The sequence below is a fragment of the Hippopotamus amphibius genome, chromosome 7 (genome assembly GCF_030028045.1).
Source record: "Hippopotamus amphibius kiboko isolate mHipAmp2 chromosome 7, mHipAmp2.hap2, whole genome shotgun sequence".
NCBI classification, from domain to species: domain Eukaryota; kingdom Metazoa; phylum Chordata; class Mammalia; order Artiodactyla; family Hippopotamidae; genus Hippopotamus; species Hippopotamus amphibius.
In genome coordinates, this window is record NC_080192.1 from 88,925,762 (window position 1) to 88,943,687 (window position 17,926).

General features: G+C 53.8%; 2 protein-coding genes across 3 annotated transcripts; one reads left to right on the forward strand and one right to left on the reverse strand.

Annotated features, from left to right (window-relative positions):
- The first annotated feature begins 3,505 nt into the window (after nt 1-3,505).
- On the forward strand, nt 3,506-11,591 carry TEX261 (testis expressed 261). 2 transcript variants are annotated; one of them, XM_057742978.1, is made up of 6 exons: nt 3,506-3,677; nt 4,599-4,678; nt 5,829-5,982; nt 7,839-7,906; nt 8,563-8,680; nt 8,850-9,636. In XM_057742978.1, the coding sequence occupies exons 1-6, from the start codon at nt 3,608-3,610 to the stop codon at nt 8,963-8,965; spliced, it is 606 nt and encodes a 201-aa protein (XP_057598961.1). In that variant the 5' UTR covers nt 3,506-3,607; the 3' UTR covers nt 8,966-9,636. The 2 variants fall into 2 exon arrangements, with proteins under 2 accessions (XP_057598961.1, XP_057598962.1); XM_057742979.1 differs by having other exon boundaries at nt 3,508-3,677; nt 8,578-8,680; nt 8,850-11,591.
- Nucleotides 11,592-12,247: 656 nt separating this feature from the next.
- Nucleotides 12,248-17,550, reverse strand: ANKRD53 (ankyrin repeat domain 53). The gene is made up of 6 exons (XM_057743379.1): nt 17,380-17,550; nt 17,058-17,291; nt 16,532-16,731; nt 15,096-15,260; nt 14,598-14,718; nt 12,248-12,967 (listed from the first exon to the last, which is right to left on the reverse strand). Exons 1-6 carry the CDS (start codon nt 17,548-17,550, stop codon nt 12,248-12,250), a joined length of 1,611 nt encoding a protein of 536 aa, XP_057599362.1.
- Nucleotides 17,551-17,926: the final 376 nt, after the last annotated feature.

The following is a 17,926-nucleotide window of genomic DNA, read 5'->3' on the forward strand; positions in this document are numbered from 1 at the left end:
CCTCATTGTAGTGGCTTCTCTTGCTGTGGAGCACGGGCCCTAGGTGCGTGGGCTTCAATAGTTGCGGCACATGAGCTCAGTAGTTGTGGCTCACGGGCTCAGGCTCAATAGTTGTGGCGCACAGGCTTAGTTGCTCCGTGGCATGTGGAATCTTCCCAGGGCAGGGCTCGAACCCGTGTCCCCTGCATTGGCAGGCGGATTCTTTACCACTGCGCCACCTAGGAAGTCCTCTCCCCACTCTTTTGCTTTTTTCAAAAGGGGTCCTACTATATGGATACATAAAGAACATCCTCGACTGTTTTTATGGCTCTGCTTTATAATGCACCAAAACGTACTTGACCAGTTTCCTAATAATGAACATTTAGGTTGTTTTTAATCTCTCCCAGTGCTACAATGAAGAGCCTTGTAAATAAGCACACAGTCTTTTTTTGGCCACGTCACATGGCAGCGTGCAGAACTTCCCCCTTCTCTGACCAAGGATGGAACCTGCACTCACTGCACCCCCCGCAGTGGAAGCATGGAGTCTTAACCACCGGACCACCAGGGAAGCCCAAGCACACAGTCGTTTAAGGTCCCACTTCTCCTTATACATAGCCCTTAGAAATTCTTAACCAGGGGTGTGGGGACCTCTAAGAAGTCAGCAGATATAAAATTCAGGGAGACACACTGAAGGACTCTAGAAAGTGGGAAGGGAGAAATCTCCCTTTTTATTTACACCAAGGTCTAACTGAAACTTAACATTTCCTTCCATTATGAATGCAGGCAACAAACTCACAGTAGTCGGTAGTATCTGTGACTTTCTCATCTTATATGATTGACGATACTGTGAAAGTATTTACACTCATCCCTCCTTTGTCACTGTGGCAATAAAGGAAAACTGTCTCTTTACTCACCACACTTCTGACACCAAATGTGTGGGTTTTTTCCCCCACATCAATCAATTTTCCGACTCTCTGGACACCAACTGGTGTCCTATAATTTTATTCCATTCTGAGACTATCTACGTGGAGTTATTGTCAGACTCCACAGCTTTGAGACCTCAGTCCCACAACACTGCCTTCAATTCAGGTTCCAGTCCCAGTCATGGGTCCCTGTGGTACCACACTTCTGTCTGAGTTGGCTACAAAATGGGGGTTCCTACATACCACCCACCCCCCCGGGTTCGATAATTTGCTACAATGGCTCACCAAACTCGGAAACATTTACTTAGATTTACCAGTTTATCATAAAGGATATTACAAAGGACAGAAATGAACAGCCAATTGAAGAGGTGAGGTCTGGAAGGGTTGAGCCTACGAACTTCTGTCCTCATGGAGCTGGAGTGCACCACCCTCCCTGCATGTGGATGTATTCACCATTCCAAACCTTGGAGGCTTCCTCATGATTATTGACTCAATCTCCAGCCCCTCTCCCCTCCCTGGAGGATGAGGATGAGGGGTAGGAATGAAATTTCCAAGCTTCCAGGGACTTCCCTGGCGGTCCAGTGGTTAAGACTCTGCCGCTCTCATTGCCGACGGCCTGGGTTCGATCGAGGAACTAAAATCCCAGAAGATGTTCACAGCAGCACCGCCCCCCCCAAAAGTTCCAAGTTTCCAATCTGGTGACCAGCCCCCATGACAAAGCTAACCAGGAGTCCACCAAGAGTCACCTCATTAGAACAAAAGATGCTCCTACCACCCAGGGAATTCCAAGGAATTCAGGAGTTGTGTGTCAGGAACTGGGGGCAGAGACCGAATGTATATATTTCTTATTATGTCACTGGTAGGTAGTTATTAGGCTTTGTTAGATCAGGTTATGTTATGCATTAATAAAGAAGCATATATATTATTATATCACACAGTTTTCTAAAAAATTTTTTGATATCTATATTTCAATGTAATTGCTTTGTAAACTTATGTAGTTTTTAATCGTGGTAAACTATACATAACACAAAATTTACCATTTGAACCATTTTTTAAATGATTTTTTACGTTTCTTTTTGATGTGGACCATTTTTAAAGTCTTTATTGAATTTGTTACAATGTTGCTTCCATTTTATGCTTTGGTTTTTTTCTCGGAGAGGCATGTGGGATCTTAGTCCCCCGACTGGGGACTGAACCCACACCCCCTGCACTGGAAGACAAAGTCTTAACCACTGGACGGTCAGGGAAGTGCCCATTTGAACCATTTTAAGTGTACAGATCAGTGGCATTAGGTACATTCACAGTGTTGTGCAACCATCACTACTAGCCATCTCCAGAACTTTTTTATCTTCCCAAACTGAAACTGTACCCATCAAACAATAACCCCTATCACACTCTGTCCCTCACCACCCCCAGCCAACCACCATCCTACTTTCCGTCTCTATGAATTTGACTGCTCTAGATACCTCGGATGAGTGGAATTGCACAATATTTGTCCTTCTGTGTCTGGCTTATTTCACTTAGCATAATGTCCTCAAGGTTCACCCATGTTGTAGCATGTGTCAGAATTTCATGTCTTTAAAGAAATTGTATGCATGTACCATTTTGTTTATCCATTCATCTGTTGATTTGTTTTGTTTCCACCTTTCGACTATCGTGAATAATGCTGCTATGAACACGGGTGTGCAAATATTTCTTTGATTCCTTGTTTTCAATACTTTGGGGTATATACCCAGGAGTGGATTTCTTGATAATATGGTAATTCTATGCTTAATTTTTTTGAGGAATATGTATTTATTTTTATGCATGAAAAATATTCTGAGACAAGAAACATACCAGAGGCCCGTTATACATAAGTTATTTTGGCATGCCTATCTCGGCCACCAGATGGAGACTTCTTGATAAGGGCTGCCCTGCTCTTGGGGCCCGTGACTTAGCCCTTCCAGAGGTGTAGTAAATGCATTCAGCGCCGAATGGGCGAACTCAACAGAGACGGAGAGTCAGGCTTCAGGATGACTCATCAAAGTTGCCCCAATTCCTACCTGCGCCGCTTCCTAGATGTATAATCTGAGGAAAAGTAACCTTCCTAGGCCCTGGCTTCCCCATCCATAAAATGATCTACATCATCGGATTAATTTCCATCAGGAACCTTCAGCCTAGCTTTTAGCACAGTGCCCGGCACACGTTAGGCACTCAACAATTTTGTTCCTGTTACCTGCGGGAGCGAAAGAAAGCCCTGGGCAACCTGCCTGGAGGCTTCTGGCCCGAGGTCGCTGGGGAGGGGTCGGCCGGCCCTCCCCTGCCCTGGAGCACTTTGCAGGCTGGCGCAGGAGTGCACAGGGAGGGGCCGAAGGGCTGCCTTCCAAGCTCTGGGACTAGTGCCGCGTCCCCGCCCCTCAAGACCGTCCCGCCTCCCCTGGGTTGCCTCGCGAGCTGTCCCCCTCTGTGCAGCCTCCGGAGCCCAGCGTTCCGCGGGGGCGCGCCGCTCTGGGCAGCAGCGGTTAGTCCTCCGCGCCGGCGGAGGGCGCTAGTCCGGACCCGGCCAGGGGCGGTGCTCGCGCCGGGCTGTTCTCGGCGGCGGCGCACGACCGTCCGCGGGGCGGGGACACGGTGGTGGTGACGGCGGCTCCGTGTCGCCGGAGCCGGAGCGCGCAGGCCCGTCCTGGCGGTTGGGGGGCGGGGGGGGGGGGGCCGGCGAGGGCGCCATGTGGTTCATGTACGTGCTGAGCTGGCTGTCGCTCTTCATCCAGGTGGCCTTCATCACGCTGGCCGTCGGTGAGAGTGCGCGACCCCGGCCCGCGCGGGCTCCCGCTCCGGCATCTGTGCTCTCCGAGGGTCGCCTCACGAGGACGCCGGAGCGACCCGGGAGACCCCTGCCCGCTCCCCCCCGGCCTTCGCATCCCCCCTTCCGTCCCGCCTGGTCCTGTCTGTCCTCCTGACCCCAGCGGCCTAGCCTGACCGCGGGTCTTCCCAGGAGTCACAAAGTCCGCTCCAGCGGTGCCCGGGCGAGGCCGGCTCAAGTGCCCCTTGCCCGCGCACCGCCAACCGCTGCTGCGCTCCTCCTCGCGGGGCCCGCGGCGCCGAACTTTTCCCCGACACCTACCGCCGCCTTTTCGCCTCGGGCCCTTCTGATTTCGACACCCTTTCCCCTTCTTGCTATTTCCTACTCTTGATCGCAGCTGAGATTTTATCTCCTCCGGGAAGCCCTCCTTATGGGGTTTGATGGTCCAGCAGTGCCTTGTACTTTGCCTACAGTAGCACTTGTCACACTGGGATCGTCTGACTCTCCTCCCCACTCAAAATCCCCCATCCCCTCACAGCTGGGTCAGGGAAGAGACCTTGTCTGTCTTGTATTGTACTCAGCCCTCAGCCCGGCGCCTGGCGCATACTAAGTGCCATCAGATATTTGCAGACTGAGTGAAAGAAATTCCCCTTTATGGGCCAGAGGTTAGGTTTGTGCTGAGGCATCAAATTCAGGTTTCCATTCACTTTTATAAAATCTCTCCTTAGCGGCCCTGACAAGGTTTTACTTCCTACTTAGGAGGGTAACACACGGGTTGATTGGCTTGTTCCTTACCTAATGGAATCATAAAAGGCTGAGTGGGACCCAGCTGCAGAGAGAGGGGTGATCAGGCTGGTGGGAGTGACCCTGACTAATGTTCTCCCTTCACCTCCTCACCGCCCCCTCATCCCCAGCGGCGGGACTTTATTACCTGGCAGAATTGATAGAAGAATACACAGTGGCCACCAGCAGGATCATAAAATACATGATCTGGGTAAGTTGCAGCTTTCCCCAGGATTCCCCCTCACTCTTGCCCTGCCTCAAAAGGAGGAAGTGGGGAAAGTTCGGCCCGGGTGATGAGACCTCTGTCCTTGCTGTTTCCTGAGAGTACCACCCCCCACCTCCCTGCCCTGTACCTTGTCCCCGGGTCTGCTCCCCTGGACCTAGATCTTCCCTGGTCTCATTCCCCAAGTGGCATCACTTCACTGCAGGCCTCGTTCTTGCTTCCTTTAAGGCGAGAGCTGAGGGATTCTCTGTTGACAGGGCCGAGGCTTTGCCTTGCTTAACTGCCTTCAGTGGTCTTAGCCCCTTGCTCTGCTTACAGCATTTAGAACTGAGAGGAACCTTAAGGGCAGTTTTGAGTAGTTGTTCATTGCCCACTTTCTAATTGGTCAAGTGACTTGTTCTCAGAGGGAGACACCTTCCCTGGCTCAGGCCCTGCCCTGCTCAGACATCATGGAAGGCTTCTCTTTCTGAAGACACAATCCTTGCTATTGATGTCAAAGCCACAGGAGTGACTGCTGGTGGATAGATTTCTGCAGCTTCAGGAAAGGCTGGGGAGGGGCTGGGAGCCCATTTGGACAGGAAGAATCCAGAGCCTCCCAAGTCACCTGCTGTTAGCAGCCACTTCCACTCTGGGCGTGCCCTGGGGTAGGGAGTTAGTGGTGGAGACCAGACCGTAGCTCTCAGCTCTGGGTTCAGAGGCCCGTGGGTGTTGGTACAGGAATTAGACCTTCATTCAGCCAACTGCCTGCCATTTGTTAAGCACTGACAACTGCAAGTCCTTCAGAACAATGGTTTTCAAACTGCGGGTATTATTCATTATTGGGTTGTGCAGTCAGTTCAATAGGTCATTATCAACACTGAAAAAAAAGGAATGGAAAAGACTAGACTTGAAATCTGAACTTTGATCATATATATATATGTGCGTGTGTGTTGGGGTCACGGTTTTTCTTATTGTGGGTTGCTGTCAAACAAACTGAGATTAAAAAGTGCTACCCTTTGGGGAGGTCAGAACTGTGGTTGTGAAATAAGGAGAGACTGAAGCATGAACACAGTGTTGCCCTGAGTAGGCTGGGGGTTAGTGATTCCAGGAAGGCTGCCTGGAAGACGCTCCCGGCACTGTGTGCCTCTGGTTGTTTCAGTTCTCCACAGCTGTGCTGATTGGCCTCTACGTTTTTGAGTGCTTCCCCACCTACATGATTGGCGTGGGCCTCTTCACCAACCTTGTCTACTTTGGCCTCCTCCAGACCTTCCCCTTCATCATGCTGACCTCGCCTAACTTCATCCTGTCGTGCGGTGAGAGGGGACGGAGTTGGGGAGGCAGCTGAGGTGGTTGGATGTGCCTAGCTCAGTCTAGGGCACTGAAGGGGGTATAAAGAAAAGAGGCAAACCACTGAGGTCCTCCAGAAGGCCAGGCTGATTGGAAGTTAGGGTTCTCACACGTGAGGAGCCTAGAGCCCATGTTGGCTCTAGTGACTAGAATTTGGGGGGCTAGAATACTCAGAAAGGAAGGGCTTTCCTAGGGAGGTAAATTTGACAAAGGGTTTGAGAAGGGAAAAGAGGCGGGTTTGCTGAGTAGTTATAGTCTCGAAGAGACCACTTGGCCAGGAAAAGCCCAAAGCCTTTCCCTTGTCTGCAAGAAGCTCCCCATCCAGTCCTCTGGGGCAAAGTCATGATTAAGATGAGCCTCATGGGTCTGTGGGTCTCCCTGCAGACAGCTGCCTTGGCGTTGACAGACATGTTTGGAGGACCCTGGTCTTCCTGTCTTTGTTCTGCCACCAGTTTCTGACCCTGGAGAGTCATTTCTCCTTTCTGGCCGTAGCTTCTCCATCTGTTCAGTGACGTTTGGGAGACTCATTTGGCACATAGATGCTATAGTTGTTCCCGGAAAAGATTTTAGACAGTATCTGGTTACCAGGATTGCCTTTTTTCTCTTTAATCGTTACTGGTCATCTTGGCCTTTGGTCAATATATCAGATGGAACTGGGGTTTCTTAGAGCTACTTTTCTATTTCTGTGAGAGAACCTGGAAAGAGACTGTTATTCACAAGAAGGGCTCAGTGGTAAAGCCAGGACTGAGTGCCTTGCTGTGATTCCACCAAAGGATTTGTTCTGCGGGGTTGGTGTAAGGAGTCCTTCCCTGGAGACCAGGCCCCTCTTGCATCTTCCCAGGGTGGGGGGAGGGTGCTCCCCCCTCCCCCAGCAGCACACTCCCTTGGCTTCCCTTTGGCACTCCCCTGACTTGCCCTCTAGATGCCTGGGAGAGTTTTTGTGAAGATCTGTGGGCGTCAGGTATCATCCTGTCTTCTAGTATGCCCTTGCCCTAGAGCGTGGCTGGGCATGGCAGAGCTGTGGTCTCTGCCTTAGAAGGGGAGAAGCGAGAGAGGAGAGAAGAGGACAGATTCGTGGCAGTTGGCTGTGAGGTGCATGTGAGGGGTGCTGGGTCTGAGGGGTTGCCTGGTTCTGGTGCCTGCCCTTCACCTTACTGTGGGAACCGGCAGGAATGCCTGTCTCTGAGCAGCAGGTCCCCAGGATCTCTCTCTCTGAACCTGGCTGCACGCTAAGGAGGTGTGTGGGGATCCAGAACACTCCAGTTCAGACCAGTGAACCTTACCCTGGGGCAGGATGAGGACAGTCCCCCTCCCCCAGAATTCTGAGGAACCCTAAGACTGCACCACAAAACATCTAGCAAACTGAGCCCTTTTATTCCTGAGGAGTGAGAGTCTCCTCCCCGCTGCCCTGTCTGGAGTAGACTCCTTGGGAGCGTGGGCTCTGCAGGCCAGTGACATCCTCTCCCGAGGCCTTGGAGAGCTCTCTTCAGGACTCACGGCTGCTAAAGACCAGGTCAATTGGCCCAGTGCTTTGGACTGTGTAGCACTGACGTGTCATTTTTATAACATTCGAAGAGTTTTTTTAACCTACTTCTAATTTGATTCATAAATGCCCTCTGCAGTGAGCAGGTGGGGACTAATTCTTCTGTTGTATTAGTTGGGAAACAGTTCTGGAGAGCTTTGTGCTTGGCCCGAAGCTATACTCTGACTCGGGTGTAAAGTCAGGACTAAGACTCGGCTTCCACGCTCCAGGGCCTTGTGAAGGCTAAGGGTCTGCTTTGTGTTACCCCCCAGACTAACTGACTCTTCATTCCCTCCGCAGGGCTAGTGGTGGTGAACCATTACCTAGCGTTTCAGTTTTTTGCAGAGGAGTATTATCCTTTCTCAGAGGTAAGAAGTATTCAGTACGTCAGCAAACTACTAATAGGACAGAAGGGGTAAAGGGGACTTGCATGATTTCTTTGTGAGCTTGGCTATGATTTGAAACAGCCTATTCAGGGGTGACACATTTTTAAAAAAAATCGTAGAGATGATTTTAGAGAGCAGTGAGGATGAGGAGCAGGGACCCCTTTGGCTGAGGGGGGAGGACACTGCTGTCTCCCAGTGGGTCCTTTGGGTCTCCCAGGATCCCAGCCTAACATCCTAAGGGCAGGAAGGGGCGTGGGGTGACCTGGTCTGACGCAGACCTCACAGGCGGGGGGTGGGCTACTGCCGGAACCCTGCTGCTCCAGTTTGAACAAAGTCACTTTTCTAGGGAATATGGGTCAGTCATGGTTTTGCCCTCCATCTGCCTCCTTTGGTTCAGAGGAGTTGCTTGTCCTGTTGACCACAATTTGGAGATTGTGGCCACTCAGTCACGTTTAGTCTCCCCCTTTCCCCACTGAATTTTCTCCATGTTTGGGGGTGTCCTGTCTCTGCTTCCTGGGCCATGGTCCCCTTCAGAGATCAAGTGTGGGGTCTTCAGTGCACGCTTGACCACCTCTTTAAGATACATGGTGACCACACCTGGCCCAGCCTTGGCACCTCCAGGGCCACTCTCTTCTCAGTGTCTCTGTTGCCAGGTCCTGGCCTATTTCACTTTCTGTCTGTGGATAATCCCGTTTGCGTTCTTTGTGTCACTGTCGGCTGGGGAGAACGTCCTGCCCTCCACCGTGCAGCCCGGAGGTGAGAAGGGGTTTGTAAGGGGTTGCAGTGGGAGGACACCAGCAAGGCCTGAGTTGCTGGGGGAGCCGGAGCCCGCCCTGTGATGGAGACGCTTGGACTCTGGGCGGGCAGAGCGGTGTGCACACACACGCACACATACACACTCACTTCCCTGCCTGTGTCTCCACAGATGACGTGGTCTCCAATTACTTCACCAAAGGCAAGCGGGGCAAACGCTTAGGGATCCTGGTTGTCTTCTCCTTCATCAAAGAGGCCATTCTACCCAGTCGGCAGAAGATATACTGACCTTCTGGGGAGGGGATGCTGGGGCAAGATCAGGAGAGTGAGGCCCCTGGGCCTCTGCACCAGGTGGGGTTGGGAGCTGGAAGGCACCTTCCCCCAGCCTTGGCCCTCTTTCCCTCAACTCCCCCAGAAACCCCAATCCCCACCCTCCTCAGGAGGCTCAGCTTGGCCCAGATCTGATGCTGCCAGAGGCTGAGACCTCAAAGGGTACCAGGGAGGATGCGGTGCCTGCTTAGCCAGGAGGCCGCAGTCCACCTGGGTGTGCAGAGAAGCTGAGCTCCTGTGGCCCTCCCACCCACTCCTGTGATGGGTCAGGGGTTCTGGCTCAGCCAGAGCAGAAAGGGCATGGGCCGTGAAGCTGCAGAGCAGACAGTGATAATTGCTGTGGGCAGATGACCATGGGGAGGGGCCATGGCTTAGCACTTGCAAGAAGAAGTTTTTGCTGTTGAACTGTGATTTCTGTCCAAGTGCTGATTCATGTTTGAATAAAGATTCTAGGTGGCGCTGTTTGCCTTAATACCCTGAAAGTTCATCCTGCTTTCTTCCTGCTGACCCTCCGCCTGGACTGGCTTTTCTGCACCAGGGGCTCCTTTTCTGCATTTGGGTCTTGCCCTTCTGAAGGGACTGTTCCTGTGGCTCTTAGTGGGAAGGGGACAGAGATAAGGAGCTGAATCCGGTGGGGGGGTGGGGATGGGGGGTGGAGGCAGCCTTTCTTAATCCCCCTCTCTCTTCTTCCATCTCTTTCCAAGGCTCCATGACTGTCATGCTAGGGGTAGAGAGGGGATAGTGTGGGACTGGGTTAGATTTTTCAGGAGAATATGTACAATATCCTATTTATAAGTCTTCCCCTAGGGAAGAGGAGTGGTTTCTGGCTGAATTCTATCTCAGGCTTGAGGAGAAACAGAATAAAAATGGGCTTCCAGGCAGCCTGGACTATAGCCTGTTTTGTAAGCAACGGGGCTGGTGGGAGAAGCTGTCTGTCACTCTAAGAGCACGCAAGGGCTGGCCCTGTCTTCTCAGTGGTCTTGGCTCCTTGGGAGGTGATCCGTCTTCTGAGAAGGCAGGCCTGGTCCTGGGCACAGGCCAGCGTTTGTTGACCTTGCATTCCAGCTGCAGTGCCTTGCAGGTACTCAGCAGTACATCTGGGAATGAAGTCCCCACAAGAGCCATTGCCGGCCATGTCTTATACCTCAGAGCAAAGCAGTCCGGTGCAGAGATGGACCACACACACGCGGTACCTTTCAGCCACTGGGAAGACCTCTGTGCTTGAAATTCTTATCTCTACATCCTGCCTCAGGTCCCACCATAGCCCTTCATTTCCTTGGGTTTAGCATTCCTGTTCTCTTAAAAATACCAGCCTTCCCTTTTCCTGGGGAGGAGCAGCACATTTTGGCCTTCTGTCAGTGACACTGAGATTGCCAGGCCCTCCTGTCCTATGCAGACAAGGCAGGACAAGGCAGAGGACACTGGAGGCCAGTGTCCTGACTGCTGGCCAGCAGCTGGCCTTGTGCTCCCTTGCTATCCATTTGTTTGTTTCTCACCCCAGGGGTGCTTTGCCCTCCATTCACTCCACTGCCGGTGTTCTGGGGGTTGCCAGTGGCCTTGTGTTCAGTCCAGTGGACCCTCTTCATATCTCCGCTTTCTGGACCTCTGCAGCATCGGGCAGGGCTCATCATCCCCAGCTTCCCGAGCACTTCTGTGGCTGGTTCTGCCTCTCTGGCTGCTCCTTTTCAGGTCCTGTGCAGGCTCCTCCACTCTCCCCATGCACATGGGGTTTCTCAGGGTTCTGTCGTGGGTTCCCTGGAGGAGCCCATTCACGCTGATGGCTTCAAGGAGTTGAGAGCTGACCTCCAGTCCCAGCATCCCTCTTGGTCCTCTGAACCACAGTCCTGCTGCCGTTGGGCACACAGACAACTCTCATGGCCCAGATAGCACTTGCTGCTGTCCTCTGCAAATCTGCCTTTTGTGGGTACCTGCCTTGGCCCCAAGATCACTCAGGAGCCCGACCAGAAACCTGCTTTCTCTTTCTGCCCCGCATCCAGTCTCTAACAACTGTCAAGTTTACTTTCTTAACATCTCTTGATTTGAGCCACTCCCACTATCATCAGTTTTCACCTGGATTATTGTGACAGCCTCCTGCTTCTCTATCCACAGCTAGAGTTGTCTTTCTAATGCATAGTTGATTCAGGCACTCCCTGGCTTACAGCTTTCCATGACTCCCCACTGTCCTCAGGATAAAGTCCAGACCCCTTAGCATAGCTTGTGAGATGTGGTGTCCTGGTTCCTGCTCGCCTCTCTAGCCTCATCACTTGCCACCTTGCACTCTGATGTTCAGCCTCCAGTATCCAGAGATGCCACTTTGATTCCCCTTTCTTCTACTCACTTGGGTACCTTCTCTGTCAGTTCTCAACTTAGATTTCACTTCCTCCAAGGAACTTTGAATGTCCCCTCTCCCTCCAGCATACCACACAGATCACTCTGGGCTTGCTTACCTGCGTGCTGGTTTGTCTCCCCACTAGACTGTAAGCTCCTTGAGGGCAGGGATTGTCCTTCAATTTTTGTATCAACAGTGCCTGGCTTGGCACCTGGCACGTAGAAAGTACTCAATAAATGTTTGTTTAATGAATGATTTGTAGTGATGTGTACAGGGATAGCAGGGCATCCAGGATAGCTTCTTGGGGAAAGTACAAGTGCTTTCAATCTCAAACTGAAGCCATAGGTCCTTCCTCCATCCTCCAGATAGGCTGCCTGTGCCTCCCTGAACCACAGAAACCCGAGGGGCAGCTGGGAATGAAGGACGGCAGCCCATAGTAGCAGGGAAGCCAATGGTAGGGTGACATATTAGCTCTTCCTCCCCGTTTTGGGTCTGGAGATGCAGAGTGAAGCTTAGAACCTGCAGCAGGAAGGACTTTATATGAACAAGAGGCAGAATTTCCCCGTGGTCCCTCATCCTGGAATCCTTGTCCCTGGTGAGCTGTTGGGGGTGGGGAGGAGAAATGGGGACACCAGGGTGTGACTTTTACAATGCTAGGGCCCAGGATAGAGAAGAATCCCCATTCTGAGCCTTGGGCTACTGCCCCAACTTGAATCCCCTGGGGGTCCAAGAGATTCCTTTGTGGAGAGGATAGAGACCTGGAATCTGGGTTTTGTGGGGGAGGGGGCTCCGATCCTTGAACTTGGGGGTGGACAGCCTGTGGGCACTCCCCCTTCCTCCCAATCCACACAGAATCACCACATCTCAGCCTTCACTGGGCAGCCTCCAGTCAAGAGGCTACCAAAATAAGTTTACGTGGGGGGTGGTTTGGGGGAGGGCAGGGTGGGGAGCCCTCGATGGGCTCGCACGGCTGCCAGGAAGCCTTCGCCAAATGTCTCTCTCAGGCTCATGCTCAGAGTGTCCGTCCAGCAGGTGCTGTTGCCCAGGCGCCGCTTCCGGGGCACCTCTCTCAGGGTGACAGAACAAAAGCCCTGGGGCACCTTCATCCTGTGTGGCCGCACTGAAGGGTACAGCTCGCGGATTATCACCTCAAAAGGCAGTCGGGGCACAGGCGCCACCTGGTTGCCAGCCACCGTGCGCAGGAGCACACCACCATGCCCGTCGGGCCTCACCTCGAGGAAGCAGCGGAAGTCGTGCTCCGGCCTGGATTCGGGATGCACGCCCAGGCGGACGCCCTGCGGGTAGCCAATCTGGGCGGTGGGGGACCTGGCAGGGTTGTTGCTACGATTCCACACCGTGGGCCTCCTTACCACGCGTTGCTTGTAGGTGGGCACAGGCATCACCAAGGGCAGAGTGGGTGGCAGTGTCTGTCGCAGGCGCGCTTCTGGAGAGGGGTGGAAGCTCTCCGGGGGCCGCAGCGCCCCATGCCTGGCGGTCTTGGAAAGGGCGCTGGCCTGGGGTGGAGCACGGGGCTCTCGCCGAGCGTCGCGGATCAGGAATTGGCCTTGGGGCAACAGCTTGCGGTGGAGCCACTTCTTAAAGTCAGCTTCTCTCAGAATTTGGTGCTCTTTCTGCAACATCAGAAGGCACAAGATAGTTCTGGAGGGCTCCTCCCCCTGTGCTAATGCAGAAGGAGGCCCTGTGGCTGCAGCCCTGGAAACCTCAGGTCTGACTGAGTAGATACCTTTCTGCCCGTCGGGAGCCGGGAGTCAGATGAGAGAAACCCCTGCCTTGTGGGAGCCCTTGTTCCGATGGGGAGACAATTGCTGCCTGGAGATGGCCCATGGGCTGATGGGACAGATGGAGCCCTTCCCAGAGGGGAGACCTCCAATCTGATGGAGATACAGCCTCTGCCCTAGGTGAGGTCTTCAGCTTGAGGGGGGAAACACAGTCCCTGCCCTATGGAAAAACTTGAGTCTTACTGGGGGAGACCAGCCTCCACCCCCACTGAAGGAGTTCCCAGTCTGATGGTGGAGACATGTTCTGCCCTGACAGTCTCTGGTTTGATGGGGAAAAAGGTAAATAAGTGGTGCAGACTTATCCTTGACCCTGGGAGGAGAAAGCAGAAACGTTTGGAAGGCCAGGAACTGGATGGAGCTAGTCTGGGCAGCCTTCTTAGAAGTGGTGGGCCTTAAGCGGTCAGTGTAGGGAGAGATACAGTTGGCTGGCTCTCCAGGCTGGGTGGTGATGCTCTCTGTCCTTGCCTTCACTAAAGCTGAATCTTCAACTTGTTGTCACAGAACCGCCCCCTTCCTCCATCCCCGTCTCAGTGTCTCATTTCCAGACCGTTGCTAAGCAGTCAGGTGGTTTGGAGATTGACCCAGCTCTAGAGGCAGGCTCTAATTAGGCTAAGCCAATCATAATAATTCCATCAGCCTTGCCCCAGACCTAAGTCAGTCAGCACATGGCTTTCTGTTAGCTCTAGGGATTGGAACAAGAATGGACACACGATCCAACTGAGGCCAATAAGAGATAAGGGGAGATCTTCAAGGGGCTTCTGGGAAATCTTAGAGCCACAGGAACAGATGGGCTTTGCCTCCTCTGGATACATACATGACTGTGAGGGCTGGGTGATGCTGACAGCAGAGGGTAGGACAGGGAAAACTGGCAAGGAATGCAGCTGGAACAGAGCTGGAGTACCGGATTTTGCCAGCTCCGAAGCCCTCCGCACTCCTGGATCCACTTAGGATTCCCAGCATCTTTTTGGGGGGTTTTCTGGTTCTTGCATCCTCTGTAGTTATACCTGCTTAAAACCCTTACTCTCCTTTTCTGCCCCAGCTGAAGTCTGATGTTGATCTGGGCCCTTGCCAGGTCTCTAGCTTGTCAGTCTCCAGCTCACATCTGACTCCCTGGCTGTACTGAATTTGCACTTCTTGACATACAGCACGCCCTCATGTGCCCCTATGTATCTCCACAGGGCTGTCTGTTCCCTCTACCAGGTTAGCCCTTCCAGGTAGGTGATTCTTCATATGGTCAACTGCTGCCCACCTTTAAAGACTCCTCTTAAGCATTATCCTTCTGGCACTCTCCTGGAGCCCTCCTCCTCAGAGGAGGGGGTGAGGGAGGCTCTTTCCGGATGGGACCACTTCTAGCCACTCTTCTAACTAACCACATGTATGGGTCACTGCCTCCTCTGCTCACATGCCTGGATTGCAGCTGATGCCTGGCACCCCTGCCCGCCCTACCAGCCCTGCCCCTTACTTGATACTCAGTCAGGTAGTCCTCCTCCATGAGAATCAGCTGGTTCTTGAGCCTCTTCAGTTTCCCCATCTCATGGGCAAAGTCCTTCTTGTCCCGTTTCCACATGGCATCCTTCAAGAATCTGGTGCCAAGGTGGGGGGGGGTGTCATTCCCCAGTGACAGGGGCAGGGAAGACTGGCTGCAGCTGAGGGCCTGGGTGGGGGTGGGCTGCCAGAGATGAGATGAGCAAGATGACCCATCTCCACTGCCCGGGGCCCCTCTGTCTAACTACTGCCTCGGAAAGTGCCACATCTGATGGGTCACCACCCTCCTGCAGAGGAGTTGGGGCCTCAGGGCAATGCTAAACCCCAGGGGTGAGGCCCCGTGGAGAGCCCTGGGAATAGCACTTGGGGAGGGGCCCCCTCCACAGGCTCATGCCCAGACCCTCCTCTTAAATGCTCAGCTCTCGGTGAGGGCCCCAGGGAAGGGTGACAGGCGGGGTGGTTTTCACACCCTCACCGGGCACAGATGCGGTGGGTCCATATTTTGCAGTAGTCGATGGGTTTGCAGCCCCTGGCATCTTGGGCATGGACGTTGGCACCTTTCTGCACCAGGACCTTCACACAGCTCAGCAGGCCCTCGCGGGCTGCCAGGTGCAGGGGTGTGGAGCCGTTGCATGTCTGGCTGTGGAGGGCACCGCCGGGAGAAGAGGGCAGAAAGGAAGGACAAAAGAAATCCGCCCATCAGATAGATGGGCAAACCATCTTCCAGGCCTGCTCTGCCACCAGTCCAGTGGGTGACCCTGATATGCCCCTTCTCCTCTCTGTACATCAGTTTCAACAACTGTAGAAGGAAGGTTTGGACTAAATGAACAACAAGTCTGATTACGGGGTATGTAACCTGAGGAACTGCTAGAAGGAGAGCTGGGTTGGCTGGAGCGTAGAGACCACTAGCCTCATCTCCTCGTAAACCACCCAGCCCTCCTGCCCCTTCCCACACCTGGCCATGGCCCGCAATGCCTGCGTGACTGGGGCCCTGCTTCCTCCCCAACTTCGTCCTCTGACCTTGCCCCACTCTCTCCCAACATGGCCTTTGCACCTCTGCCTGGAACACTTTTCCTTGGCTCTTTGGCTGGCTGGCTCACCTCTCAGTCCTCTCCTGAGAGGTAACTGCCCCTTCCCAAATAGACCTCCTCCCTGCCCCCTTTACTCACCACCCATCACTCTGTTTATACCCTTCATAACCACTTACTGCACTCTGCCATTTTGTTCATTTATTAGTTTGCTAATTGACTGTCTGCTCCTGCACTAGTATATCAGCTTTACGAGGGCAGGGACCACTGCTGTATGTTCACCACTGTATTCCTCAACTCTGGCCCAGCGCTTCGCACATTATATGCTGGATAAATATTTAGAATGAATGCATGCATATGCCATCCATGCACTTTCCATGTGTTTCCTCAATTATCACAATAGTCTCATGCGATAGGAACTGTCATCCCCCCGAATTTCAGTTGAAGACACTGAGGCAGTAGTCCCCAAACTCTGCTGCAGATGAGAAATAGCTGGGGATCATCTGAGCCTTCCAGAGTCCAGGCCACACCCCAGACCAATTAGATGACAACCTTTGGATTGGAACACAGGCATTTTTGAAGCTCCTCAGGTGACTCCAGTGTACAGAGGTTTGGGAACGAGAGCACTGAGGCTTAGGTTTGAGTGATTTGCCCGAGGTTTTTCTGTCTGCCAGCAGGTAGCAAAGCTGGGGTATGAACTAGGTCTGTGCTCTCCCAAAATCTCTTAACCACTGCACCATGTGGGCTCTCTGACTTTCATGTGAGAACCAATCCTTGTCATCCCACAGCCCCTCTGCCTGTCCTGCTTGGATCTGCCTGCCTGGAAGTGGGGTTCTTATCTGCCCAGCCTCCAAGCCACTCTCCCCACACTGGCTGGACTTACATGTTGAGGGCTGCCCCTTGCTTAATCAGATAGTGAATGCAGGGGAGGGCCATGTCCTTGTTGTCACCGTGGATGACAAGGTGCAGAGGTGTCTGGCCATTGTTGGTGGGCAGGTCCACGGGAAACTTGTACTCCTCCACCAAGACCTGCAGGCATGCAAGCTTGCCACTCTGGGCTGCAGAGTGGATGGCAGTGAAACCCTGTGGGGGGAAGGAAGAGGCTGAGCAGGACTGGCGCCCCAGGGCCCACAACCTAACCTAGATAGCAATTTCTTGGGGCTCCCCCCGCCTCTTCTCTGTGCCCCGGGGAATTGCACATACGCCTTTCCCACTCCCATATGTGCTCACCCTTTCTCGCTCCCCCAAAATGGCCTTCCAGACGGTCGGAAGGTGAATTAGGACCATCTACCCAGAAAAGGACATCTCCGGATGCTCCACTGTCACTCTTCGCCAGGTAACCACTATGTGCGGAGCTCTTTGTGGGGTGGAGATGAGTTCCGGTCGGCCCCTGCACTCCAAGGCCTTACCTTGTCATCGGCGAGGATTTCCCCACCGTGCCTATTTAGACAGAATCGCAACCATTCCAGGTTGCCCAGCGAGGCCGCGAACAGCTCGCAGTGGCTCCCGATCGTCCTGTGGTCCCACTCCTTGGCTAGACTTGGGAAGCTAGAGCCGGCGCGGGGAGGAAGGCGGCAGTGAGCAGGGCAGCGGCGGCTGGCCAAGCCGGCGCGGGAGAGGCCCCCACGTGCACCAAGGCCTTTCTGGAAGCCGGGAGAGGGCCCTCAGGGCGGCAGCACAATGGGGAAGCGACCGTCATCGAGGGCCCCGGACACCTCTCAGGAGGCGAACCTGGCCCGGCCCGAGCCACGCTGACCCCCTCGCACGCTCCAGGCCCGACCTTTCCAGAAGGCCCGAGCGGTTCCCTGCGCCTCGACGTCCGCACACCCACTCCAGGGCCCACCTGGGCCTCCGGGTTGCCCAGTCGCTGCAGGTGGCTGAGACCTTCTGCGCCAGCTGCATGGGGACGTCCCCTGAGAGGTGCCGCCAGCCCGCCGAGATTCCAGCTTGCGCTCCGGGGGGTGGGCGGGCGCTCGCCGGAGAGGGTTGCGGTGTACCCCCTGGAGGGGCGGAGCCTGCGCGGCTCCCCGCCTCGTCGCCGCCCGTCCTGCTACCCCACCCCGCGGCCCCGTCGTCCTAGAGACGGGGCATCGCACGCACCCCACATTGAAAGACACGTAGCTTTTGTTTCTGTTTATAAAATTAGTTAAGTGCTGATTGTAAAAAACAGACGGACGATGAAGATGTTAAAAATCAACCCCACTACCCACAGAAATCACGGTGTATTACGCTATGTGTATGTATACTGTATGTTTTTGTGCCGCTTCATTCAGCGTTG